The sequence below is a fragment of the Oncorhynchus kisutch genome, unplaced genomic scaffold (assembly GCF_002021735.2).
Source record: "Oncorhynchus kisutch isolate 150728-3 unplaced genomic scaffold, Okis_V2 Okis06b-Okis10b_hom, whole genome shotgun sequence".
Lineage (NCBI taxonomy): Eukaryota > Metazoa > Chordata > Actinopteri > Salmoniformes > Salmonidae > Oncorhynchus > Oncorhynchus kisutch.
The window spans coordinates 15,611,326-15,637,073 of NW_022261983.1; the positions used below are offsets into that span (position 1 = coordinate 15,611,326).

Here is a 25,748-nt window from a genome sequence, read left to right on the forward strand (position 1 = left end):
ACCTCGTCTGCCCCCCCCCAAAATATTTTTGGGGCTGCCTCTCGTACCTGTCGCACTGCCGTGCTGCCTCCTCATATCGCCGGCTCCTCTCTCCGGCTGCCTCTGTTCTCCTAGCTGAATCCACCTGTTCCCATGGAAGGCGATCCTTTCCCGCCAGGATCTCCTCCCAGGTGTAGCAACCCTTGCCGTCCAATACATCCTCCCATGTCCATTCCTCCTGTGATGCTGGCCGCTGCTGCTGCTGTCGTCGCTGCTGTTTACGACGCCGCTTGGTCCTTGGTTGGTGGGTGATTCTGTCACGGTCGTCCTCCTCTTCATCTGAAGATGACCGTGACATGTCTGAAGAGTTCTTCACTAGGCCGGCAGGGTGAGATGAGATGATATATTTCTGTCTGAAGACTTCTTCACTAGGCCGGCAGGGTGAGATGAGATGATATATTTCTGTCTGAAGAGTTCTCCACTATGACGGCAGGGTGAGATGAGATGATATATTTCTGTCTGAAGAGTTCTCCACTATGCCGGCAGTGTGAGATGAGATGATATATTTCTGTCTGAAGAGTTCTCCACTAGGCCGGCAGGGTGAGATGAGATGATATATTTCTGTCTGAAGAGTTCTCCACTATGACGGCAGGGTGAGATGAGATGATATATTTCTGTCTGAAGAGTTCTCCACTAGGCTGACAGGGTGAGGTGAGATTATATGTAGGTGGTCTACAACAGGGCCAGCTGGCTGATTAATAACATGGTTGTGGTTATGTTGTGTTGTGGTTGGGGTTATGTTGTGTTGTGGTTGTGGTTATGTTGTGTTGTGGTTGTGTTGTACAGTAGGTGGTCTACAACAGGGCCAGCTGGCTGATTAATAACATGGTTGTGGTTATGTTGTGGTGTGGTTATGTTGTGTTGTGGTTATGTTGTGTTGTGGTTGTGGTTATGTTGTGTTGTGGTTGTGTTGTGGTTGTGTTGTACAGTAGGTGGTCTACAACAGGGCCAGCTGGCTGATTAATAACATGGTTGTGGTTATGTTGTGTTGTGGTTGTGGTTATGTTGTGTTGTGGTTATGTTGTGTTGTGGTTGTGGTTATGTTGTGTTGTGGTTGTGTTGTGGTTGTGTTGTACAGTAGGTGGTCTACAACAGGGCCAGCTGGCTGATTAATAACATGGTTGTGGTTATGTTGTGTTGTGGTTGTGGTTATGTTGTGGCTGTGTTATGGTTGTGTTGTGGTTGTGTTATGGTTGTGTTGTGGTTGTGTTATGGTTGTATTGTGGTTGTGTTGTGGTTGTGTTATGGTTGTATTGTGGTTGTGTTGTGGTTGTGTTGTGGTTATGTTGTGGTTGTGTTGTGGTTGTATTGTGGTTGTGTTATAGGTGGACTACAACAGGAACAGCTGACTGACGGAGAACATGGTTGTGTTGTGGTTGTGGTTATGTTGTGGTTGTGTTATGGTTGTATTGTGGTTGTATTGTGGTTGTGTTATAGGTGGACTACAATGGGGCCAACTGGCTGACTAAGAACATGGACCCTCTGAATGACAACGTGACGGCTCTCCTCAACAACTCATCCAACCCCTTCATACAGGACCTCTGGAAGGATGGTGAGCCACAGGAAGCGTCCCAAAATGGCACCCTGTTCCCTATGTGGTACACTACGTTAGACCAGGCCCCATAGTACTCTAGTCAAAAGTTGTGCACTATAGTATATCAGGAATAGGGTCCTATTTAGGATGCAAGCACAGTTGGTCTACTATTCTACCTATTCACTTTACTGTATTCCTATCAGTAGACATGTGTTGTTACTGTATTCCCATCAGTAGACATGTGTTGTTACTGTATTCCTATCAGTAGACATGTGTTGTTACTGTACTCCTATCAGTAGACATGTGTTGTTACTGTATTCCTATCAGTAGACATGTTGTTACGGTATTCCTATCAGTAGACATGTGTTGTTACGGTATTCCTATCAGTAGACATGTTGTTACGGTATTCCTATCAGTAGACATGTGTTGTTACGGTATTCCTATCAGTAGACATGTTGTTACTGTATTCCTATCAGTAGACATGTTGTTACTGTATTCCTATCAGTAGACATGTGTTGTTACTGTACTCCTATCAGTAGACGTGTTGTTACTGTACTCCTATCAGTTGACATGTGTTGTTACTGTATTCCTATCAGTAGACATGTGTTGTTACTGTACTCCTATCAGTAGACATGTGTTGTCTATTACCTATTCACTTTACTGTGTTCCCATCAGTATTCATCAGTATTCTACTGTCTCTCCTTCTTGTCTGTCACCTGTTCTTCTCTCTCATCTCCTCCTCTTTCTCCCTGCCTCTCTCTTTCATCTCCTCCTCTTTCTCCCTGCCTCTCTCTTTCATCTCCTCTTTCTCCCTCCCTCTCTCTTTCATCTCCTCCTCTTTCTCCCTCCCTCTCTCTTTCATCTCCTCCTCTTTCTCCCTGCCTCTCACCTTTTCCCCCCCTAGCCTCTCTTCTCAGAGATCATGAATAATCCCTGTTCTGTTTCAAGTGGACCATGTGGTGGGTCTGGAGACCATTACCAAGATGTCAGAGAGCTCGGCCCCCAGCGCCACCAAGTCTAAGAAGGGCATGTTCAGGACAGTGGGCCAGCTCTACAAGGAATCCCTGGGCAAACTGATGACCACGTTGAACAACACACAGCCCAACTTCATACGCTGTATCATCCCCAACCACGAGAAGAGGGTAGGACACTATCCCCCTTACCCAAAACACTTACAGCTATTTCTATACGTTTCATCAATTCATCTCCTCTCTCTTGAGTCACCCCTGATCTCTCTGTCTCCCTCATTCTTCCTGTGTGTGTGTGTGTGTGTGTGTGTGTGTGTGTGTGTGTGTGTGTGTGTGTGTGTGTGTGTGTGTGTGTGTGTGTGTGTGTGTAGGCAGGGAAGCTGGATGCTAACCTGGTTCTGGAACAGTTGAGGTGTAACGGGGTTCTAGAAGGGATCCGTATCTGCAGACAGGGCTTCCCCAACCGCATCGTGTTCCAAGAGTTCCGACAACGGTGAGGAACGTTCTAACACCAACGTTAATAAGGAACCACGATTGTGTCTGTGTAGTTAACACATAACAACGTGTTCTCTTCCTTCTGTCTTCCTCTCTTTCTTCTTCCTCTTCTTGTAGCTATGAGATCCTAGCAGCCAACTGCATCCCAAAGGGTTTCATGGACGGGAAACAGGCTTGTCAACTAATGGTGATTTCATCTTACTGAAATGTCTGAGTTGTTCTAACTGAAATGTCTGAGTTGATCTAACTGACACGTCTGAGTGGATCTAACTGACACGTCTGAGTTGATCTAACTGACACGTCTGAGTGGATCTAACTGACACGTCTGAGTTGATCTAACTGACACGTCTGAGTTGATCTAACTGAAAACGTCTGAGTTGATCTAACTGAGACGTCTGAGTTGATCTAACTAACACGTCTGAGTTGTTCTAACTGAAACGTCTGAGTTGATCTAACTGAAAACGTCTGAGTTGATCTAACTGAAACGTCTGAGTTGATCTAACTGAAACGTCTGAGTTGATCTAACTGAAACGTCTGAGTTGTTCTAACTGAAAACGTCTGAGTTGATCTAACTGAAACGTCTGAGTTGATCTAACTGAAACGTCTGAGTTGTTCTAACTGAAACGTCTGAGTTGATCTAACTGAATCGTCTGAGTGGATCTAACTGATACAGTCACTGAGCCTAAAAACCTTTTGGCACATTTGAACCTGCACTTTTTAGAAAACCTAAAGTTGAGCAATGAACTAAATAGGACAAATGTTTCTACCTTAGTTCTGGATAAGTAAAGAGTTATTCTAAAGGGGCCTTTGTTATGAAAGGTGTCACGATAACGGTGTTGTGACAACGGCGTCATGACAACGGTGCTATGATAAAGGTGTCACGGTAAAGGTGTTGTGACAACGGCGTCATGACAACGGTGCTATGATAAAGGTGTCACGGTAAAGGTGTTGTGATAACGGCGTCATGACAACGGTGCTATGATAAAGGTGTCACGGTAAAGGTGTTGTGACAACGGCGTCATGACAACGGTGCTATGATAAAGGTGTCACGGTAAAGGTGTTGTGACAACGGCGTCATGACAACGGTGCTATGATAAAGGTGTCACGGTAAAGGTGTTGTGATAACGGCGTCATGACAACGGTGCTATGATAAAGGTGTCACGGTAAAGGTGTTGTGACAACGGCGTCATGACAACGGTGCTATGATAAAGGTGTCACGGTAAAGGTGTTGTGATAACGGCGTCATGACAACGGTGCTATGATAAAGGTGTCACGGTAAAGGTGTTATGATAACGATGTCATGATAACGGATAACGGTGTTATGATAACGACGTCATGATAACGGTGTCACGATAACGGTGTTATGATAACGATGTCACGATAACAGTCTCACGATAACGGATAACGGTGTCATGATAACGATGTCATGATAACGGATAACGGCGTCATGATAACGATGGCATGATAACGGTGTTATGATAACGGTGTCATGATAACGATGTCATGATAACGGATAATGGTGTCATGATAACGATGTCATGATAACGGTGTTATGATAACGGTGCCATGATAACGGTGGCATGATAACGATGTCATGATAACGGATAACGGTGTCATGATGTCATGATAACGGTGTTATGATAACGGTGTTATGATAAAGGTGTCATGATAACGGTGTCATGATAACGGTGTCATGATAACGGTGTCGTGATAACGGTGTCATGATAACGGTGTTATGATAACGATGTCACGATAAAGGTGTCATGATAAAGGTGTTAGGATAAAGGTGTCACGATAAAGGTGTCATGATAACGGATAACGGTGTCATGATAACTGTGTCATGATAAAGGTGTTATGATAAAGGTGTCACGATAAAGGTGTCACGATAAAGGTGTTAGGATAAAGGTGTCACGATAAAGGTGTCATGGTAAAGGTGTTAGGATAAAGGTGTCACGATAAAGGTGTTATGATAGCGGTGTTATGATAAAGGTGGTATGATAAAGGTGGTATGATAACGGTGTCACGATAAAGGTGTCATGATAAAGGTGTCATGATAAAGGTGTTAGGATAAAGGTGTTATGATAAAGGTGTTATGATAACGGTGTTATGATAACGGTGTCACGATAAAGGTGCCACGATAAAGGTGTTATGACTTCCTCTCCAGATGAAGCACCTGGACCTGGACCCTAATCTGTTCCGTATTGGTCAGAGTAAGATGTTCTTCAGAACAGGAGTGTTAGCCCAGCTGGAGGAGGAGAGGGACCTTAAACTGACCGTGGTCATCATCGCCTTCCAGGCCCACGCTAGGAGCTTCCTGTCGCGCCGGTTAGTGTAACAGTGTTGTTTCCAGCCTGGGCTCCCCACACCGGGACCCTCACATTGACACATTACAACCGTGAGGTAGCGTTGCCAGTAGGTTAGTGTAACAGTGTTGGTTCCAGCCTGGGCTCCCCACACCGGACCCCCACATTGACACATTACAACCGTGAGGTAGCGTTGCCAGTAGGTTAGTGTAACAGTGTTGTTTCCAGCCTGGGCTCCACACACCGGGACCGTGAGGTAGCGTTGCCAGTAGGTTAGTGTAACAGTGTTGTTTCCAGCCTGAGCTCCCCACACCGGGACCCTCACATCGACACAATACACCCGTGAGGTGGCGTTGCCAGTAGGTTAGTGTAACAGTGTTGTTTCCAGCCTGGGCTCCCCACACCGGGACCCTCACATTGACACATTACACCCGTGAGGTAGCGTTGCCAGTAGGTTAGTGTAACAGTGTTGTTTCCAGCCTGGGCTCCCCACACCGGGACCCTCACATTGACACATTACACCGTGAGGTAGCGTTGCCAGTCGCGCCCACAGCAGCATGATAGCAGACACACTCTGATGCGACTTCTGTCCACAGAGCGTTTAGTAAGCGTCAGGCCCAGCTGACTGCTATGAAGGTGATTCAGAGGAACTGTGCCGTCTACCTGGTCCTGAAGAACTGGCAGTGGTGGAGGCTGTTCACCAAGGTACACACACACACACACACACACACTCACACACACACTCACACACTCACACTCACACACACACATCACACACACACATACACACACACACACACACACATGTTGATGTTCTGCCACATCCATCACTTGTTGAGTATATCTTCGTTTTGATTGGTTGATTTGTTTTGATGGCAGCTCTTATGTAAACGTTGATTGGTCGTCCCGCAGGTGAAGCCCCTCCTCCAGGTGACGCGACAGGAAGAAGAAATGGGTCAGAAGGAGGAGGAGCTGAAGTCCGCCAAGGATCTGGCTCAGAAGAGCCAGGTGGAACTGAAGGAGATCTCCCAGAAACACACACAGGTGAAGTGGAGACACACACACACACACACACACACACACACACACACACACACACACATGAAGCAGAGACACACACACACACACACACACACACACACACATGAAGCGGAGACACACACACACACACAAACACACACATGAAGTGGAGACACACACACACATATGAAGTGGAGACACACACACACAAACACACACAGGTGAGGCAGAGACACACACACACACACACACAAACACACACAGGTGAAGTGGAGACACACGCACACAGGTAAGGCAGAGACACACACCCACACACACACACACATACAAGTGCGGTAGAGACACACACACACACATACAAGTGAGGTAGAGACACACACACACACACACACACACACACACACACACACACATACAGGTGAGGTGGAGACACACACACACACACACACACAGGTGAGGTGGATACACACACACACACACTTTCTCTCTCTCTCTAGGTAGTAGAGGAGCGAGCTAAACTGGAGCAGAAGCTTCAGGCGGAGACAGAGTTGTATGCTGAGGCAGAGGAGATGAGGGTTCGTCTGGAGGTCAAGAAGCAGGAGCTGGAGGAGGTGCTCCATGAGATGGAGTCGCGGCTGGAGGAGGAGGAGGAGAGAGCCACACAGCTGCAGCAGGAGAGGAAGGACATGCAACAGCAACTACAGGTGGGCAGATCCAAACTGGCTACCGAGCGATGACCTTTTCAACTCTGGTATATCAGTGATGAGTCAAAATGGCTACCGAGCGATGACCTTTTCAACTCTGGTATATCAGTGATGAGTCAAAATGGACAAAAATCAGAAACTTTGGCATGAAATGCTAATATGGATATTACCGGGTTCATTGACTTCCTTTGGTTTCTGGTTGGAAAATGCTGAAGTTAGGGGATGGTGGATTGACTGCACTCTGTCCTTATCCATAGACTGGTATAGATGTAAGGTCCTGTTGTGTATCATGTGACCCTGTTGTGGATCATATGGTCCTGTTGTGGGTCAGGTGAAGGCCCTGTTGTGGGTCAGGTGGAGGTCCTGTTGTGGGTCAGGTGGAGGTCCTGTTGTGGGTCAGGTGGAGGCCCTGTTGTGGGTCAGGTGGAGGCCCTGTTGTGGGTCAGGTGGAGGCCCTGTTGTGGGTCAGGTGAAGGCCCTGTTGTGGGTCAGGTGAAGGCCCTGTTGTGGGTCAGGTGGAGGCCCTGTTGTGGGTCAGGTGAAGGCCCTGTTGTGGGTCAGGTGGAGGCCCTGTTGTGGGTCAGGTGGATGCCCTGTTGTGGGTCAGGTGGAGGCCCTGTTGTGGGTCAGGTGAAGGCCCTGTTGTGGGTCAGGTGAAGGCCCTGTTGTGGGTCAGGTGGAGGCCCTGTTGTGGGTCAGGTGGATGCCCTGTTGTGGGTCAGGTGGAGGCCCTGTTGTGGGTCAGGTGGAGGCCCTGTTGTGGGTCAGGTGGAGGCCCTGTTGTAGGTCAGGTGGAGGAGGACCTGTTGTGGGTCAGGTGGAGGCCCTGTTGTGGGTCAGGTGGACGCCCTGTTGTGGGTCAGGTGGAGGCCCTGTTGTGGGTCAGGTGGAGGCCCTGTTGTAGGTCAGGTGGAGGAGGCCCTGTTGTGGGTCAGGTGGAGGCCCTGTTGTGGGTCAGGTGAAGGCCCTGTTGTGGGTCAGGTGAAGGCCCTGTTGTGGGTCAGGTGGAGGCCCTGTTGTGGGTCAGGTGGATGCCCTGTTGTGGGTCAGGTGGAGGCCCTGTTGTGGGTCAGGTGGAGGCCCTGTTGTGGGTCAGGTGGAGGCCCTGTTGTAGGTCAGGTGGAGGAGGCCCTGTTGTGGGTCAGGTGGAGGCCCTGTTGTGGGTCAGGTGGACGCCCTGTTGTGGGTCAGGTGGAGGCCCTGTTGTGGGTCAGGTGGAGGCCCTGTTGTAGGTCAGGTGGAGGAGGCCCTGTTGTGGGTCAGGTGGAGGCCCTGTTGTGGGTCAGGTGGAGGCCCTGTTGTGGGTCAGGTGAAGGCCCTGTTGTGGGTCAGGTGAAGGCCCTGTTGTGGGTCAGGTGAAGGCCCTGTTGTGGGTCAGGTGGAGGCCCTGTTGTGGGTCAGGTGAAGGCCCTGTTGTGGGTCAGGTAGAGACCCTGTTGTGGGTCAGGTGAAGGCCCTGTTGTGGGTCAGGTGGAGGCCCTGTTGTGGGTCAGGTGGAGGCCCTGTTGTGGGTCAGGTGAAGGCCCTGTTGTGGGTCAGGTGGAGGCCCTGTTGTGGGTCAGGTGGGGGCCCTGTTGTGGGTCAGGTGGAGGCCCTGTTGTGGGTCAGGTGAAGGCCCTGTTGTGGGTCAGGTGGAGGCCCTGTTGTGGGTCAGGTGGAGGAGGCCCTGTTGTGGGTCAGGTGGAGGCCCTGTTGTGGGTCAGGTGGACGCCCTGTTGTGGGTCAGGTGGAGGCCCTGTTGTAGGTCAGGTGGAGGAGGCCCTGTTGTGGGTCAGGTGGAGGCCCTGTTGTGTGTGAGGTGAAGGCCCTGTTGTGGGTCAGGTGAAGGCCCTGTTGTGGGTCAGGTGGAGGCCCTGTTGTGGGTCAGGTGGAGGCCCTGTTGTGGGTCAGGTGGAGGCCCTGTTGTGGGTCAGGTGAAGGTCCTGTTGTGGGTCAGGTGAAGGCCCTGTTGTGGGTCAGGTGGAGGCCCTGTTGTGGGTCAGGTGGAGGCCCTGTTGTGGGTCAGGTGGAGGCCCTGTTGTGGGTCAGGTGGAGGCCCTGTTGTGGGTCAGGTGGAGGCCCTGTTGTGGGTCAGGTGGAGGCCCTGTTGTGGGTCAGGTGGAGGCCCTGTTGTGGGTCAGGTGAAGGCCCTGTTGTGGGTCAGGTAGAGACCCTGTTGTGGGTCAGGTGAAGGCCCTGTTGTGGGTCAGGTGGAGGCCCTGTTGTGGGTCAGGTGGAGGCCCTGTTGTGGGTCAGGTGGAGGCCCTGTTGTGGGTCAGGTGGAGTGACAAAGACCATGTGGGTTGAAACACTGTGATTGTATCACCTAACCTTTATTAAAACATTATATTTGGAACAGAAAACGCACAAACTCTTCTCCTATATATTATTGCCCCTCCCTGTCCCTCTCTCTCTCTCCTCTTCATCCCTTTCCCCTCTGTTTTAGGCCATGGAGGCCCATCTGTCAGAGGAGGAGGACTCTCGTCAGAAGCTGCAGCTGGAGAAGGTGACTGTTGAGGGGAAGGTCAAGAAACTGGAGGAGGACGTTGTCATCATGGAGGACCAGAATAACAAACTACTCAAGGTATGTTGTTCTCCACCCGTCTCAATAAACACCATTCACCCACCTACCCACCCACCGATCTTCCTCCCTGTTCTCCTGTTCCTCAGCAACTTGAGCTGTTGAAGGAGCATGTAGCACTCAGTCCCTGACCCCTCACCTCTGACCTCTGATTAACCTTTCTCCCTGCTGTGTGTTGTTCTTCGGGAGCCTAAGCTGTTGGAGGAGAGAGTAGTACAGTCCCTGACCCCTCACCTCTGAACCCTGACCTTCCTCCCTTTTATCTGTAGAGCGTAAACTGTTGGAGGAGAGAATAGCAAAGTCCCTGACCCCTCACCTCTGAACCCTGACCTTCCTCCCTTTTATCTGTAGAGCGTAAACTGTTGGAGGAGAGAATAGCACAGTCCCTGACCCCTCACCTCTGAACCCTGACCTTTCTCTCTTTTATCCGTTGTTCTTCAGGAGCGTAAACTGTTGGAGGAGAGAATAGCAGACTCCAGCTCTAACCTGGCTGAGGAAGAGGAGAAGTCTAAGAACCTGACCAAGCTGAAGAACAAACATGAGTCTATGATCTCAGACCTGGAGGGTGAGTTTACTAACCCCTGACCTCTCACCCCTGGCATCAATCAGTCAGTCAGTAATCAGCCAAGTATTGTTTTTCATTTAGACCTTAATTGGTTGAATCTGGTGTGTTAGGACTGGGATAAAGCTGAACAAAGCTTACACACTCTCCAAGAATGCATCAGTCTACCTCTGCTTATAGATGATGATGATGATGATGATGTTTCCTATTTCTCCTCCTCCTCTTCCTCAGTGCGTATGAAGAAGGAGGAGAAGGGCAGGCAGGATGTGGAAAAGGCCAAGAGGAAGCTGGAGACGGAGCTGGCTGATCTCCAGGAGCAGCTGGCCGACCTGCAGGCCCAGCTAGCCGAGCTCAGAGCACAGCTCGCCGCCAAGGAGGAGGAGCTACTGGCCACTCAGGCCAGGTAATCAATCCCAGATCATCAGGGATGAACTATCTTCAATCAGTAGCTTTATTATCCAGGAACATATAAACACACTTGACAAAGAGTTAAAGAGTGAGAGAGACTGTAGACTGTACGTTGACAATCCTAACCGTTATTAGGCATATCTACACACATAAAATAGCTACTATTTCTCATGCCCTAAATCTCTCTCTCTCTCTCTCTCTCTCTCTCTCTCTCTCTCTCTCTCTCTGTCTCTGTCTCTGTCTCTCTCTGTCTCTGTCTCTGTCTCTCTGTCTCTCTCTCTCTCTCTCTCTGTCAGGTTGGAAGAGGAGTCTGCTGGATGTGTTGCTGCGGTGCGTCGAGTCAGGGAGCTGGAGGGGCTGCTAGGTGAGATCCATGTCAAGGGAGGGTGTCCCAAAAGACACCCGCAAGGGTCAAAGGTAGCAGGTTGGCGTTGATTGGAATGAGTCTCGTCCTTGAGGTAGAACTGAGAGTTGATTGGGATGAGTCTCGTCCTTGAGGTAGAACTGAGCGTTGATTGGGATGAGTCTCGTCCTTGAGGTAGAACTGAGCGTTGATTGGGATGAGTCTCGTCCTTGAGGTAGAACTGAGCGTTGATTGGGATGAGTCTCGTCCTAAATTGTCTTTATTGTAAAAAATTACTGGGAAAAAATGTAGCTTTTTGGTCTTAATTTAAGGTTAGGCATTAAGGTTAGCAGTGTGGTTAAGGTTAGGGTTAGCAGTGTGGTTAAGGTTAGGGTTAGCAGTGTGGTTAAGGTTAGGGTTAGCAGTGTGCTTAAGGTTAGGGTTAGCAGTGTGGTTAAGGTTAGGGTTAGCAGTGTGGTTAAGGTTAGGGTTAGCAGTGTGGTTAAGGTTAGGGTTAGCAGTGTGGTTATGGTTAGGGTTAGCAGTGTGGTTAAGGTTAGGGTTAGCAGTGTGGTTAAGGTTAGCGTTAGCAGTGTGGTTAAGGTTAGGGTTAGCAGTGTGGTTATGGTTAGGGTTAGCAGTGTGGTTAAGGTTAGGGTTAGCAGTGTGGTTAAGGTTAGCGTTAGCAGTGTGGTTAAGGTTAGGGTTAGCAGTGTGGTTAAGGTAAGGGTTAGCATTGTGGTTAAGGTTAGGGTTAGCAGTGTGGTTAAGGTTAGGGTTAGCAGTGTGGTTAAGGTTAGGGTTAGCAGTGTGGTTAAGGTTAGCAGTGTGGTTAAGGTAAGGGTTAGCGGTGTGGTTAAGGTTAGGGTTAGCAGTGTGGTTAGGGTTAGCAGTGTGGTTAAGGTTAGCAGTGTGGTTAAGGTTAGGGTTAGCAGTGTGGTTAAGGGTTTACAGTCAGACGTTATGACTTTGTGCCTGTGCCAGCTAGTGACCACTCTGCAGAGCTGCTCCAGAACAACATCCATGATGGAAACCGCTAACCTGCTCAAAGGCAGTGCACTACATGAGGAATAGGGTCCTGTCTGGGTGTGGGTGTGTGTGTGTGTGTGTGTGTGTGTGCGCGCGCTCTGGTCGTGTGTGTGTGTGTGTGTGTGTGCGTGTGTGTCTGCGTGTCTGCATGTGTGTGCTCTGGTCATATGTGTGTGTGTGTGTGCTCTGGTCATGTGTGTCTGTGTGTGTGTGTGTGTGTGTGTGTGTGTGTGTGTGTGTGTGTGTGTGTGTGTGTGTGTGGTGTGTGTGTGTGTGTGTGTGTGTGTGTGTGTGTGTGTGTGTGTGTGTGTGTGTCTGCGTGTGTGTGTGTCTGCGTGTGTGTGTGTCTGCGTGTGTGTGTGTGTGTGTGTGTGATCACTAGGTGAGATCCAGGAGGACCTGGAGTCAGAGGGGGCTGCCAGGAGGAGGGCTGATGCAGCCTGCAGAGACCTGGGAGAGGAGCTGAACGCTCTGAGGTCTGAGCTGGAAGACACTCTGGACACCACCGCCGCACAGCAGGAGCTACGGTACGGTCAAGTCACGGTCACCACCACGTCCTGACCAAACGGTCTCAGTTTGACCTCTAGAGGACACCACGTCCTGACCAAACGGTCTCAGTTTGATCTCTAGGGACCGTCTAGAGGACACCACATCCTGTCCAAACGCTCTCAGTTTGACCTCTAGTGACCTCTAGAGGACACCACATCCTGACCATACGCTCTCAGTTTGACCTCTAGTGACCTCTACAGGACACCACATCCTGACCATATGCTCTCAGTTTGACCTCTAGTGACCTCTAGAGGACACCACATCCTGACCATACGGTCTCAGTTTGACCTCTAGAGGACACCACATCCTGATCATACGGTCTCAGTTTGACCTCTAGTGACCGTTTAGAGGACACCACATCCTGACCATACGCTCTCAGTTTGATCTCTAGTGACCTCTAGAGGACACCACATCCTGACCATACGGTCTCAGTTTGACCTCTAGAGGACACCACATCCTGACCAAACGGGTCTCAGTTTGACCTCTAGGGACCGTCTAGAGGACACCACATCCTGTCCAAACGCTCTCAGTTTGACCTCTAGTGACCTCTAGAGGACACCACATCCTGACCATATGCTCTCAGTTTGACCTCTAGTGACCTCTAGAGGACACCACATCCTGACCATACGGTCTCAGTTTGACCTCTAGAGGACACCACATCCTGATCATACGGTCTCAGTTTGACCTCTAGTGACCGTTTAGAGGACACCACATCCTGACCATACGCTCTCAGTTTGACCTCTAGAGGACACCACATCCTGACCATACGGTCTCAGTTTGACCTCTAGTGACCGTTTAGAGGACACCACATCCTGACCTTACAGTCTCAGTTTGACCTCTAGTGACCGTTTAGAGGACACCACATCCTGACCACATGGTCTCAGTTTGACCTCTAGTGGACACCACATCCTGACCATACGCTCTCAGTTTGACCTCTAGACGACACCACATTCTGACCATACGGTCTCAGTTTGACCGTCTAGAGGACACCACATCCTGACCATACGGTCTCAGTTTGACCTAGTGACCTCTAGAGGACACCACATCCTGACCATACGGTCTCAGTTTGACCTCTAGAGGACACCACATCCTGACCATACGGTCTCAGTTTGACCTCTAGTGACCTCTAGAGGACACCACATCCTGACCATACGGTCTCAGTTTGACCTCTAGTGACCTCTAGAGGACACCACATCCTGACCATACGGTCTCAGTTTGACCTCTAGTGGACACCACTGGATTCCACCACTGCACAGCAGGAACTACGGTCCGGCTCCAATTGGGACACACACACTGATGGTTGCTCTGTGTTGTGTTCTCCAGGACGAAGCGAGAGCAGGAGGTTGCCGTGTTGAAGAAGGTGATGGAGGAGGAAGGGAGGAACCATGAAGCTCAGGTCCAGGAGATGAGACAGAAACACACACAGACTGTTGAGGAACTGTCTGAACAACTGGAGCAGGCCAAGAGGGTAACACACCTGACGCCTGCATGGGAACACACACACACACACTCCCTCACACCCTCCCGTCTCCCCTCATTCCCTCACACCCTCCCTTCTCTCCCCACTCCTCACACCCTCCCTTCTCTCCCCACTCCCTCATTCCCTCCACCCTCCGTTCTCTCCCCACTCCCTCATTCCCTCCACCCTCCGTTCTCTCCCCACTCCCTCATCCCCTCCACCCTCCCTTCTCTCCCCATTCCCTCCACCCTCCCTTCTCTCCCACTCCCTCATTCCCTCCACCCTCCCTTCTCTCTCCACTCCCTCATTCCCTCCACCCTCCTTCTCTCCCCACTCCCTCATTCCCTCCACCCTCCCTTCTTTCCCACTCCCTCATTCCCTCCACCCTCCCTTCTCTCCCCACTCCTCACACCCTCCCTTCTCTCCCCACTCCTCACACCCTCCTGTCTCTCCCCACTCCTCACACCCTCCTGTCTCTCCCCACTCCTCACACCCTCCTGTCTCTCCCCACTCCCTCACACCCTCCTGTCCCTCCCCACTCCTCACACCCTCCTGTCCCTCCCCACTCCTCACACCCTCCCGTCTCTCCCCACTCCTCACACCCTCCTGTCTCTCTCCACTCCCTCACACCCTCCCGTCTCTCCCCACTCCTCACACCCTCCCGTCTCTCTCCACTCCCTCATTCCCTCCACCCTCCCGTCTCTCCCAACCCTCCCTTCTCTCCCCAGGTGCGAGCCAGTCTGGAGAAGGCTAAGCAGGGATTGGAGAAGGAGTCATCTGACCTCAGCGCAGACCTCCACTCATTGGCCAACGCCAAGCAGGAGGTGGAGCACAAGAGGAAGAAGATCGAAGGTCAGCTGTCAGACTTGCAGTCGCGCTACAACGACAGCGAGAGACAGAGGGGGGAGCTGGGAGAACGAGTCTCTAAGTTGACCGTGAGTAGCGTACACTGGCTACAGATGTAGGACCTTAATTTGAACCAGTTTGCTACAGCAGGAAAATAATCCCACAGCAACAGGAAATTGGAATTATTATGTGGATTGTAATTCATGGACATTTTAGTAGGGGTTGATACATTCTTCGTAAGGGAAAATCAAGTCTGAAACTCCAAAGTGGAAATTAGTTAAACTTTTTTAAACCTCAAATACACGACATGTTTGCAGAAAATGTATCCTGCAACAGGGTGATCAAATTAATATCCTACATCTGTACCACATCACACGTCAGATGGAAATAATAGTGACAAACGTTTGAAGCCTGAAACACGAGCAGGGGGTTGTCCTTAGTACAACTGTCCTCTATGTATGGCTGTTGAGCAGGGGGTTGTCCTTAGTACAACTGTCCTCTATGTATGGCTGTTGAGCAGGGGGTTGTCCTTAGTACAACTGTCCTCTATGTATGGCTGTGGAGCAGGGGGTTGTCCTTAGTACAACTGTCCTCTATGTATGGCTGTTGAGCAGGGGGTTGTCCTTAGTACAACTGTCCTCTATGTATGGCTGTTGAGCAGGGGGTTGTCCTTAGTACAACTGTCCTCTATGTATGGCTGTGGAGCAGGGGGTTGTCCTTAGTACAACTGTCCTCTATGTATGGCTGTTGAGCAGGGGGTTGTCCTTAGTACAACTGTCCTCTATGTATGGCTGTTGAGCAGGGGGTTGTCCTTAGTACAACTGTCCTCTATGTATGGCTGTTGAGCAGGGGGTTGTCCTTAGTACAACTGTCCTCTATGTATGGCTGTTGAGCAGGGGGTTGTCCTTAGTACAACTGTCCTCTATGTATGGCTGTGGAGCAGGGGGTTGTCCTTAGTACAACTGTCCTCTATGTATGGCTGTGGAGCAGGGGGTTGTCCTTAGTACAACTGTCCTCTATGTATGGCTGTGACCCATCTGAGAACGCTAAACAACAGCCCAGAAATAGTCATTGAACACTATGGCGTCTGCTCACCCCTGATGTTCACCTGGTAAGTTGACTGAGAAGGTATTGTGGTTTTACAGCCAAGGACTTGGGGATGAAGGAGCGGATTGGGTTTTATTCACATGATGACATCATCAGTTATTATTTCATGTTTGTGACAACCTGCTACTCTTTTCTCTCATCCCCTCCTTCTCTCATCCCCTCCTTCTCTCATCCCCTTCCCCTCTCATCCTTCTTCTCTCATCCCCTTCTCCTCTCATCCACTTCTCCTCTCATCCACTTCTTCTCTCATCCCCTTCTCCTCTCATCCACTTCTCCTCTCATCCACTTCTTCTCTCATCCACTTCTTCTCTCATCCCCTTCTTCTCTCATCCCCTTCTTCTCTCATCCCCTTCTTCTCTCATCCACTTCTCCTCTCGTCCACTTCTCCTCTCGTCCACTTCTCCTCTCGTCCACTTCTTCTCTCATCCACTTCTTCTTTCATCCACTTCTTCTTTCCCTGTCTTCTCTCATCCACTTCTTCTTTCCCTGTCTTCTCCCATCCACTTCTTCTTTCCCTGTCTTCTCCCATCCACTTCTTCTCCCATCCACTTCTTCTCCCATCCACTTCTCCTCTCATCCCCTTCTTCTCTCATCCACTTCTCCTCTCATCCCCTTCTTCTCTCATCCCCTTCTTCTCTCATCCACTTCTCCTCTCATCCCCTTCTTCTCTCATCCACTTCTTCTTTCCCTGTCTTCTCCCATCCACTTCTTCTTTCCCTGTCTTCTCCCATCCACTTCTTCTTTCCCTGTCTTCTCCCATCCACTTCTTCTTTCCCTGTCTTCTCCCCATCCACTTCTTCTTTCCCTTCTTCTCCCATCCACTTCTTCTTTCCCTGTCTTCTCCCGTCCACTTCTTCTTTCCCTGTCTTCTCCCATCCACTTTTTCTTCCCTGTCCGTCTCCCATCCACTTCTTCTCTCCCTGTCTTCTCTCATCCACTTCTCCTCTCATCCACTTCTTCTTCCCTGTCTTCTCCCATCCACTTCTTCTTTCCCTGTCTTTCTCCCATCCACTTCTCCTCTCATCCACTTCTTCTTTCCCTGTCTTTCTCCCATCCACTTCTTCTTCCCTGTCTTCTCTCATCCACTTCTTCTCTCATCCCCTTCTTCTCTCCCTGTCTTCTCTCATCCACTTCTTCTCTCATCCCCTTCTTCTCTCCCTGTCTTCTCTCATCCACTTCTCCTTTCCCTGTCTTCTCCCATCCACTTCTTCTCTCATCCACTTCTTCTTTCCCTGTCTTCTCCCATCCACTTCTTCTTTCCCTGTCTTCTCCCATCCACTTCTTCTTTCCCTGTCTTCTCCCATCCACTTCTTCTTTCCCTGTCTTCTCCAATCCACTTCTTCTTTCCCTGTCTTCTCTCATCCACTTCTTCTTTCCCTGTCTTCTCCCATCCACTTCTTCTTTCCCTGTCTTCTCTCATCCACTTCTTCTTTCCCTGTCTTCTCTCATCCACTTCTTCTTTCCCTGTCTTCTCCCATCCACTTCTTCTTTCCCTGTCTTCTCCCATCCACTTCTTCTTTCCCTGTCTTCTCCCATCCACTTCTTCTTTCCCTGTCTTCTCCATCCACTTCTTCTTTCCCTGTCTTCTCCTATCCACTTCTTCTTTCCCTGTCTTCTCTCATCCACTTCTCCTCTCATCCCACTCTTCTCTCATCATCCCACTCTTCTCTCATCCCACTCTTCTCTCATCCCACTCTTCTCTCATCCCACTCTTCTCTCATCCCTCTTCTCTCATCCCACTCTTCTCTCATCCCCTTCTCCTCTCATCCCCTTCTCCTCTCATCCCCTTCTCCTCTCATCCCCTTCTCCTCTCGTCCACTTCTTCTCTCATCCCTTCTTCTCTCGTCCACTTCTCCTCTCATCCACTTCTCCCCTCATCCCCTTCTTCTCTCATCCACTTCTCCTCTCAACCCTTCTCCTCTCATCCCCTTCTTCTCTCATCCCTCTGTTCCAGTCTGAGTTGGACAGTGTGAGCGGTCTGCTGAATGAGGTGGAGGGGAAGAACATTAAACTGAGTAAAGACCTGGTCAGTCTGGGGTCCCAGCTACATGACTCTCAGGTGAGACTCAGACCTACATGACTCTCAGGTGAGACTCAGACCTACAGGACTCTCAGGTGAGACTCAGACCTACAGGACTCTCGGGTGAGACTCAGACCTACAGGACTCTCGGGTGAGACTCAGACCTACAGGACTCTCAGGTGAGACTCAGACCTACAGGACTCTCAGGTGAGACTCAGACCTACAGGACTTTCGGGTGAGACTCAGACCTACAGGACTCTCGGGTGAGACTCAGACCTACAGGACTCTCGGGTGAGACTCAGACCTACAGGACTCTCGGGTGAGACTCAGACCTACAGACTCTCGGGTGAGACTCAGACCTACAGGACTCTCGGGTGAGACTCAGACTACAGGACTCTCGGGTGAGACTCAGACCTACAGGACTCTCGGGTGAGACTCAGACCTACAGGACTCTCGGGGGAGACTCAGACCTACAGAACTCTCGGGTGAGACTCAGACCTACAGGACTCTCGGGTGAGACTCAGACCTACAGGACTCAGACCTACAGGACTCTCAGGTGAGACTCAGACCTACAGGACTCTCGGGTGAGACTCAGACCTACAGGACTCTCGGGTGAGACTCAGACCTACAGGACTCTCGGGTGAGAATCAGACCTACAGGACTCTCGGGTGAGACTCAGACCTACAGGACTCTCGGGTGATAATCAGACCTCCAGGACTCTCGGGTGAGACTCAGACCTACAGGACTCTCGGGTGAGACTCAGACCTACAGGACTGTCGGGTGAGACTCAGACCTACAGGACTCTCGGGTGAGACTCAGACCTACAGGACTCTCGGGTGAGACTCAGACCTACAGGACTCTCGGTGAGACTCAGACCTACAGGACTCAGACCTACAGGACTCAGGCCTACAGGACTCTCAGGTGACTCAGACCTACAGGACTCTCAGGTGAGACTCAGACCTACAGGACTCTCGGGTGAGACTCAGACCTACAGGACTCTCGGGTGAGACTCAGACCTACAGGACTCTCGGGTGAGACTCAGACCTACAGGACTGTCAGGTGAGACTCAGACCTACAGGACTCTCGGGTGAGACTCAGACCTACAGGACTCAGACCTACAGGACTCTCGGGTGAGACTCAGACCTACAGGAACTCAGACCTACAGGACTCTCGGGTGAGACTCAGACCTACAGGACTCTAACTTACTTCACAGAACAAATCAAATCAAATTTATTTATATAGCCCTTCGTACATCAGCTGATATCTCAAAGTGCTGTACAGAAACCCAGCCTAAAACCCCAAACAGCAAGCAATGCAGGTGTAGAAGCACGGTGGCTAGGAAAAACTCCCTAGAAAGGCACACTTAGATTCACACAGGACACCGAATAGGACAGGAGAAGTACTCCAGATATAACAAACTGACCCCAGCCCCCCGACACATAAACTACTGCAGCATAAATACTGGAGGCTGAGACAGGAGGGGTCAGAAGACACTGTGGCCCCATCCGAGGACACCCCCGGACAGGGCCAAACAGAAAGGATATAACCCCACCCACTTTGCCAAAGCACAGCCCCCATACAACTGGTAGGGGAAAGACTGAATAGATATGGGATGTTCAGCTGACAGGGAAACCTTCTCGGAGTGAGAGATAAACAGAGGTTATTTTTCGGTTGCCCCCCTGTCTAATACTTAGATTTTTAAGTCATTTTAAGTTTGAGGCTAAAGTGAACGACAACACACCACCACAACCTGTTTATGTTTATCTGTTTCCCTCTCCTCCTCTCTCCCTTTCTCCTCCTCTCTCCCTTTCTCCTCCTCTCTCCCTTTCTCCTCCTCTCTCCCTTTCTCCTCCTCTCTCCCTTTCTCCTCCTCTCTCCCCCCCCTCTCTCCTTCTCTCTCCCCCCCTCTCTCCTCCCTCTCCTTCTCCTCCTCTTCTCCTCCTCTCTCCCCCCTCTCTCCTCCTCTCTCCCCCCCTCTCTCCTCCTCTCTACCCCCCTCTCTCCTCCTCTCTCCCTTTCTCCCCCCTCTCTCCTCCTCTCCCCTTCCTCTCTCCTCCTCTCTCCCTCTCTCCCTTTCTCCTCCTCTCTCCCCTCCCCCTCTCCCCCTCTCTCCCTTTCTCCCCCCTCTCTCCTCCTCTCTCCCCCCTCTCTCCCTTTCTCCTCCTCTCTCCCCTCCCCCCTCTCCCCCCTCTCTCCCTTTCTCCTCCTCTCTCCTCTCCCCCCTCTCTCCCCCCTCTCCTCCTCTCTCCCCTCCTCCTCTCTCCCCTCCCCCTCTCCTCCCTCTCTCCCCCCTCTCCTCCTCTCTCCCCTCCCCCTCTCCTCCTCTCTCCCATCCCCCTCTCCTCCTCTCTCCCCTCCCTCTCTCCTCCTCTCTCCCCCCCTCTCTCCTCTCCCTTCTCCTCCTCTCTCCTCCCCTCCCCCTCTCCCCCCTCTCTCCCTTTCTCCTCTCCCCCTCTCTCTCCCCTCCTCCTCTCTCCCCTCCCCCTCTCCCCCCTCTCTCCCTTTCTCCTCTCCCCCTCTCTCTCCCCTCCTCCTCTCTCCCCCTCCCCCTCTCCTCCTCTCTCCTCCCTCTCTCCCCCCTCTCCTCCTCTCTCCCCTCCCTCTCTCCTCCTCTCTCCCCCCCCTCTCCCTTTCTCCTCCTCTCTCCCCTCCCCCTCTCCCCCCCTCTCCCTTTCTCCTCCTCTCTCCTCTCCCCCTCTCCTCCTCTCTCCCCTCCCCCTCCCCTCCTCTCTCCACCCTCTCCCCACTCTCCCCTCCCCCTCCTCCTCTCCCCTCCCCCTCTCTACTCCCCCTTTCTCTCCCCTTCTCTCCTCCTCTCCTCCCTCCCCCCCTCTCTTCCTCTCTCCCCTCCCCCTCTCTCCCCTCCCCCTCCTCCTCTCCCCTCGCCCTCTCTCCTCCCCCCTCTCTCCCCCCTTTCTCCTCCCCTCCCCCCTCCAGGAGTTGTTGTCAGAGGAGACTCGTCAGAAGCTGAACCTGTCAGGTCGTCTTCGCCAGACAGAGGAAGACAGGAACAACCTTCTAGAACAGCTGGAGGAAGAGACAGAGGCCAAGAGAGGAGTGGAGAGACAGGCCTCCAGCCTCAACATGCAGGTCAGTAGAGGGACAGGCCTCCAGCCTCAACATGCAGGTCAGTACAGAGACAGGCCTCCAGCCTCAACATGCAGGACAGTAGAGAAACAGGCCTCCAGCCTCAACATGCAGGACAGTAGAGAGACAGGCCTCCAGCCTCAACATGCAGGACAGTAGAGAGACAGGCCTCCAGTCTCAACATGCAGGTCAGTAGAGAGACAGGCCTCCAGTCTCAACATGCAGGTCAGTAGAGAGACAGGCCTCCAGCCTCAACATGCAGGTCAGTAGAGAGACAGGCCTCCAGCCTCAACATGCAGGACAGTAGAGAGACAGGCCTCCTGCCTCAACATGCAGGTCAGTAGAGAGAGACAGGCCTCCAGCCTCAACATGCAGGTCAGTACAGAGACAGGCCTCCAGCCTCAACATGCAGGACAGTAGAGAGACAGGCCTCCAGCCTCAACATGCAGGACAGTAGAGAGACAGGCCTCCAGCCTCAACATGCAGGTCAGTAGAGAGACAGGCCTCCAGCCTCAACATGCAGGACAGTAGAGAGACAGGCCTCCTGCCTCAACATGCAGGACAGTGGAGAGACAGGCCCTCCAGCCTCAACATGCAGGACAGTAGAGAGACAGGCCTCCAGCCTCACATGCAGGTCAGTACAGAGACAGGCCTCCAGCCTCAACATGCAGGTCAGTACAGAGACAGGCCTCCAGCCTCAACATGCAGGACAGTAGAGAGACAGGCCTCCTGCCTCAACATGCAGGGAGAGGGAGGGAGAGAGAGGGCGGGAGTGGGAGGGAGAGAGAGAGAGAGAGAGAGAGAGAGAGAGAGAGAGAGAGAGAGAGAGAGAGAGAGAGAGAGAGAGAGAGAGAGAGAGAGAGAGAGAGAGAGAGAGAGAGAGAGAGAGAGAGAGAGAGAGAGAGAGAGAGAGAGAGAGAGAGAGAGAGAGAGAGAGAGAGAGAGAGAGAGAGATCAGTACTGTTACAGAAAGAGAATATAGAGTTTGACCTTTGACCCCCTCTCTCTTCAGCTGTCTGACTGTAAGAAGCATCTGGATGAGCAGCAGGGAACAGTGGAACTCCTGGAAGAGGGGAAGAAACGCCTGCAGAGAGACCTGGAGGCTGCCAACTCACAGTACGACAATTACACATATAAGATAAATATACTGTATATAATAGTTAGATATATATTTAGAATAAAACATGTGTAGGATCTTAATTTGATCACTCAATTTGTTGCTGAGAATTTTCCTGCGCAGCAGGAATGAGCAGATGATCTTCGTGATTTAAATAAATTCACTGGAAAACCTGCACCAACACACAGTTATATTAACAGTATTGCACTTTTTGGGGGGACTAGCTAGTAGCAACATTATGGACTTCAAACGTTCAAATCCTGTTGCTGCAGCATTATTTTGCTGCGACATTACTGGTCAAAAGAAGATCCTGCATCTGTATAGACATACTGTATATAATATATATAACTAACCGTAGGTAACTATATGTTACTCCTCCATGGTGTGTTTGTAGGTATGAGGAGAAGGTGTGTGTCTATGATAAACTGGAGAAGAACAGGATCAGACTACAGCAGGAACTGGAGGACATTCTGATGGACCTGGACAACCAGAGAACCTTGGTCTCCAACCTGGAAAAGAAACAGAGGAAGTTTGACCAGGTTAGTAGTCCATTCAACTCAATTCAACTTCATTAAACTCAAATCAATTCAACTCAGTTCCATTCAACTCAATTCAACTTCATTCAACTCAAATCGATACAACTCAGTTCCATTCAACTCAATTCAACTTCATTAAACTCAATCGATTCAACTCAGTTCCATTCAACTCAATTCATTTCAACTCCATTCAACTTCATTAAACTCAAATCGATTCAACTCATTTCAATTCAATCCAATTCATTTCAACTCAATTCAACTTAATTTATCCCCTCAGGGGCAATTAAGAAAGGGAAGTCAGTAACAACAAGTATCATAATGAACACAACACCCTCCACACAACAGAGATCATTTCTTAGCCTGGTTCCGTATCTGTTTGTGCTGTCTTGCCAACCTTTTAACAGCTATTATCTTTGCCTCCACCTGTGAAAATCTCCTCTTTCCCACCTCTCCTCCCTCCCTCCCTCCCTCCCTCCCTCCCTCCCTCCCTCCCTCCCTCCCTCCCTCCCTCCCTCCCTCCCTCCCTCCCTCCCTCCCTCCCTCCCACCACTCCACTCCTCCCCTCTCCCTCCCTCCCACCTCCCTCCTCTCCTCCCCTCTCCCTCCCTCCTCTCCTCCCTCCTCTCCTCCCCTCTCCCTCCCTCCTCTCCTCCCCTCCTCTCCTCTCCTCTCCTCCACCTCTCCTCCCCTCTCCCTCCCTCCTCTCCTCCCCTCCTCCCTCCCTCCCTCCCACCTCTCCTCTCCTCCCTCCTCTCCTCCACCTCTCCTCCACTCTCTCAGATGCTAGCAGAGGAGCGTTCCATCTCCGGTAAGTATGCTGAGGAGCGTGACCGAGCGGAGGCGGAGGCCAGAGAGAAGGAGACGCGGGTGCTGGCTCTGGGGAGGGCCTTGGAGGAGATGCAGGGCTCCCTGGAGGAGCAGGAGAGAAGCAACAAGGCCCTCAGGGCAGAGATGGAGGACCTGGTCAGCTCCAAGGACGATGTCGGGAAGAACGTGAGTGTGTTTGTATCTCTCTCGCTCTCTCCCTCTCTTTCTCTCCCTCTCTTTTTCTCTCTCTCTTTCACTATCTCCCTTTCTCTCCGTCTCTTTCTCTCCCTCTCTTTCTCTCTCTCTCTTTCTCTCTCTCCCTTTCTCTCCCTCTCTTTCACTCTCTCCCTTTCTCTCCCTCCCTCCCTTTCTCTCCCTCTCTTTCTCTCTCTCCATCAAGCTCTCTCTTTCTTTGTCTCTCTCTCTTGTGCCCCTGTTGTCAGGTTCATTGTGACTGATTGTGTTGTGGGTTGGCCAGGTCCATGAGTTGGAGAAGACAAAGCGAGGTCTGGAGGCGGTGCTGGATGAGATGCGGACCCAGATGGAGGAGCTGGAGGACGAGCTACAGGTCGCGGAGGATGCTAAGCTACGTCTGGAGGTCAACACGCAGGCCATGAAGACACAGCATGACAGAGACCTGCAGGGACGAGACGAACAGGGGGAGGAGAGGAGGAAACAACTACTGAAACAGGTAGGAGACGGGGGGAGAGGAGAAGACAGGGGAGGGGAGGAGGAGACAGGGGAGAATGAGACAGGGAAGGAGGAGACAGGGGAGGGGAGGAGGAGACAACTACTGAAACAGGTAGGAGACGGGGAGGGGAGGAGGAGACAGGGGAGGGGAGGATGAGACAGGGGAGGAGAGGAGGAGACAGGGGAGGGGAGGAGGAAACAACTACTTAAACAGGTAGGAGACGGGGAGGAGAGGAGAAGACAGGGGAGGGGAGGAGGAGACAGGGGAGGAGAGGAGGACACAGGGGAGGAGAGGAGGAAACAACTACTGAAACAGGTAGGAGATGGGGGGAGAGGAGAAGACAGGGGAGGGGAGGAGGAGACAGGGGAGAATGAGACAGGGAGGGAGGAGACAGGGGAGGGGAGGAGGAGACAGGGGAGGGGAGGAGTAGACAGGGGAGGAGAGGAGCAGACAGGGGAGGAGAGGAGGAGACAGGGGAGAATGAGACAGGGAAGGAGGAGACGGGAGAAGAAGAGGAGAAAGGGGGAGGGGAGGAGGAGACAGGGGAGGGGAGGAGGAGACAGGGGGAGGGGAGGAGGAGACAACTACTGAAACAGGTAGGAGACAGGGGGAAGAGGAGGAGAAAGGGGAGGAGAGGAGAGGAGGAAACAACTACTGAAACAGGTAGGAGACGGGGAGGGGAGGAGGAGACAGGGGAGGAGAGGAGAGGAGGAGACAACTGCTAAAACAGGTTGGAGACGGGAAGGAGAGGAGGAGACGGGAGGAGGAGACAGGGAACGAGGAGGCGGGAGGAGGACACAGGGAAGGAGGAGTCGGAGGAGAGGAGGAGAGGAGAGGAGAGGAGAGGAGAGGAGAGGAGAGGAGAGGAGAGGAGAGGAGAGGAGAGGAGAGGAGAGGAGAGGAGAGGAGGAGAAAGGGGGAGGAGAGGAGGAGACAACTACTAAAACAGGTTGGAGACGGGAAGGAGAGGAGGAGACAGGGAAGGAGGAGACAGGGAGGAGAAGAGGAGAAAGGGGGAAGAGAGGAGAGGAGGAGAAAGGGGGAGGAGGAGACAGAAGGAGGAGAGGTAGAAACAACTATGGAAACAGGTAGGACCAGGGGAAGGAGCGTTTATCATTGCGTTTACTTGATAGCTACCTACACAAATAGCTAGCTAGAACAAAGTGTTAATAAGATCAATTCATTTAAAAAGATTAAAAGCAATACAGGAGGAGAGGGGGTGTCTAATCTCCCTCATTCTCTCCTGGGGCGTGAGCTGGAGGAGGAGCGGAGGCAGCATGTGGGGGTGACAGCCCTCTAACCTCTCTGCCTCTTCCTCCCTCCTTCCCCTCCTCTCTTCCTCCCTCCCTCCCTCCTCTCTACCTTCCCTCCCTCCCTCCTTCCTCTCCCCCGTCCTCTCTCCCTCCCTCCCTCCTTCCCCTCCTCTCTCCCTCCCTCCTTCCCCTCCTCTCTCCCTCCCTCCTTCCTCTCTCTCTTCCTCTCTATCTTCCCTCCCTCCTTCCCCTCCCCCTCCTCTCTCCCTCCCTCCCTCCTTCTCCTCCTCTCTCCCTCCCTCCTTCCTCTC

At 51.6% G+C, this 25,748-nt stretch overlaps 1 protein-coding gene across 6 annotated transcripts in view; it reads left to right on the plus strand.

The window, feature by feature from the left end:
• Positions 1 to 25,748, plus strand: part of LOC109885559 (myosin-11-like) — a 110,643-nt gene that overhangs the window by 41,401 nt on the left and 43,494 nt on the right. For all 6 annotated transcript variants that reach the window (XR_004206812.1, XR_004206813.1, XM_031813919.1 and 3 more), the window contains 21 exons: positions 1,477 to 1,591; positions 2,522 to 2,715; positions 2,913 to 3,034; positions 3,154 to 3,223; positions 5,201 to 5,361; positions 5,936 to 6,044; positions 6,252 to 6,383; positions 6,857 to 7,063; positions 9,489 to 9,626; positions 10,065 to 10,188; positions 10,417 to 10,588; positions 10,890 to 10,957; positions 12,348 to 12,492; positions 13,838 to 13,982; positions 14,702 to 14,908; positions 17,881 to 17,985; positions 20,884 to 21,036; positions 22,046 to 22,149; positions 22,545 to 22,689; positions 23,467 to 23,679; positions 23,972 to 24,184. Coding sequence is in view for 4 of the 6 variants with exons in the window: in XM_031813919.1 (XP_031669779.1) it covers positions 1,477 to 1,591; positions 2,522 to 2,715; positions 2,913 to 3,034; positions 3,154 to 3,223; positions 5,201 to 5,361; positions 5,936 to 6,044; positions 6,252 to 6,383; positions 6,857 to 7,063; positions 9,489 to 9,626; positions 10,065 to 10,188; positions 10,417 to 10,588; positions 10,890 to 10,957; positions 12,348 to 12,492; positions 13,838 to 13,982; positions 14,702 to 14,908; positions 17,881 to 17,985; positions 20,884 to 21,036; positions 22,046 to 22,149; positions 22,545 to 22,689; positions 23,467 to 23,679; positions 23,972 to 24,184 (3,042 nt within the window). In the remaining 2 variants the exon portion in view is untranslated. The remainder of the gene's footprint in view (positions 1 to 1,476; positions 1,592 to 2,521; positions 2,716 to 2,912; positions 3,035 to 3,153; positions 3,224 to 5,200; positions 5,362 to 5,935; positions 6,045 to 6,251; positions 6,384 to 6,856; positions 7,064 to 9,488; positions 9,627 to 10,064; positions 10,189 to 10,416; positions 10,589 to 10,889; positions 10,958 to 12,347; positions 12,493 to 13,837; positions 13,983 to 14,701; positions 14,909 to 17,880; positions 17,986 to 20,883; positions 21,037 to 22,045; positions 22,150 to 22,544; positions 22,690 to 23,466; positions 23,680 to 23,971; positions 24,185 to 25,748) is intronic.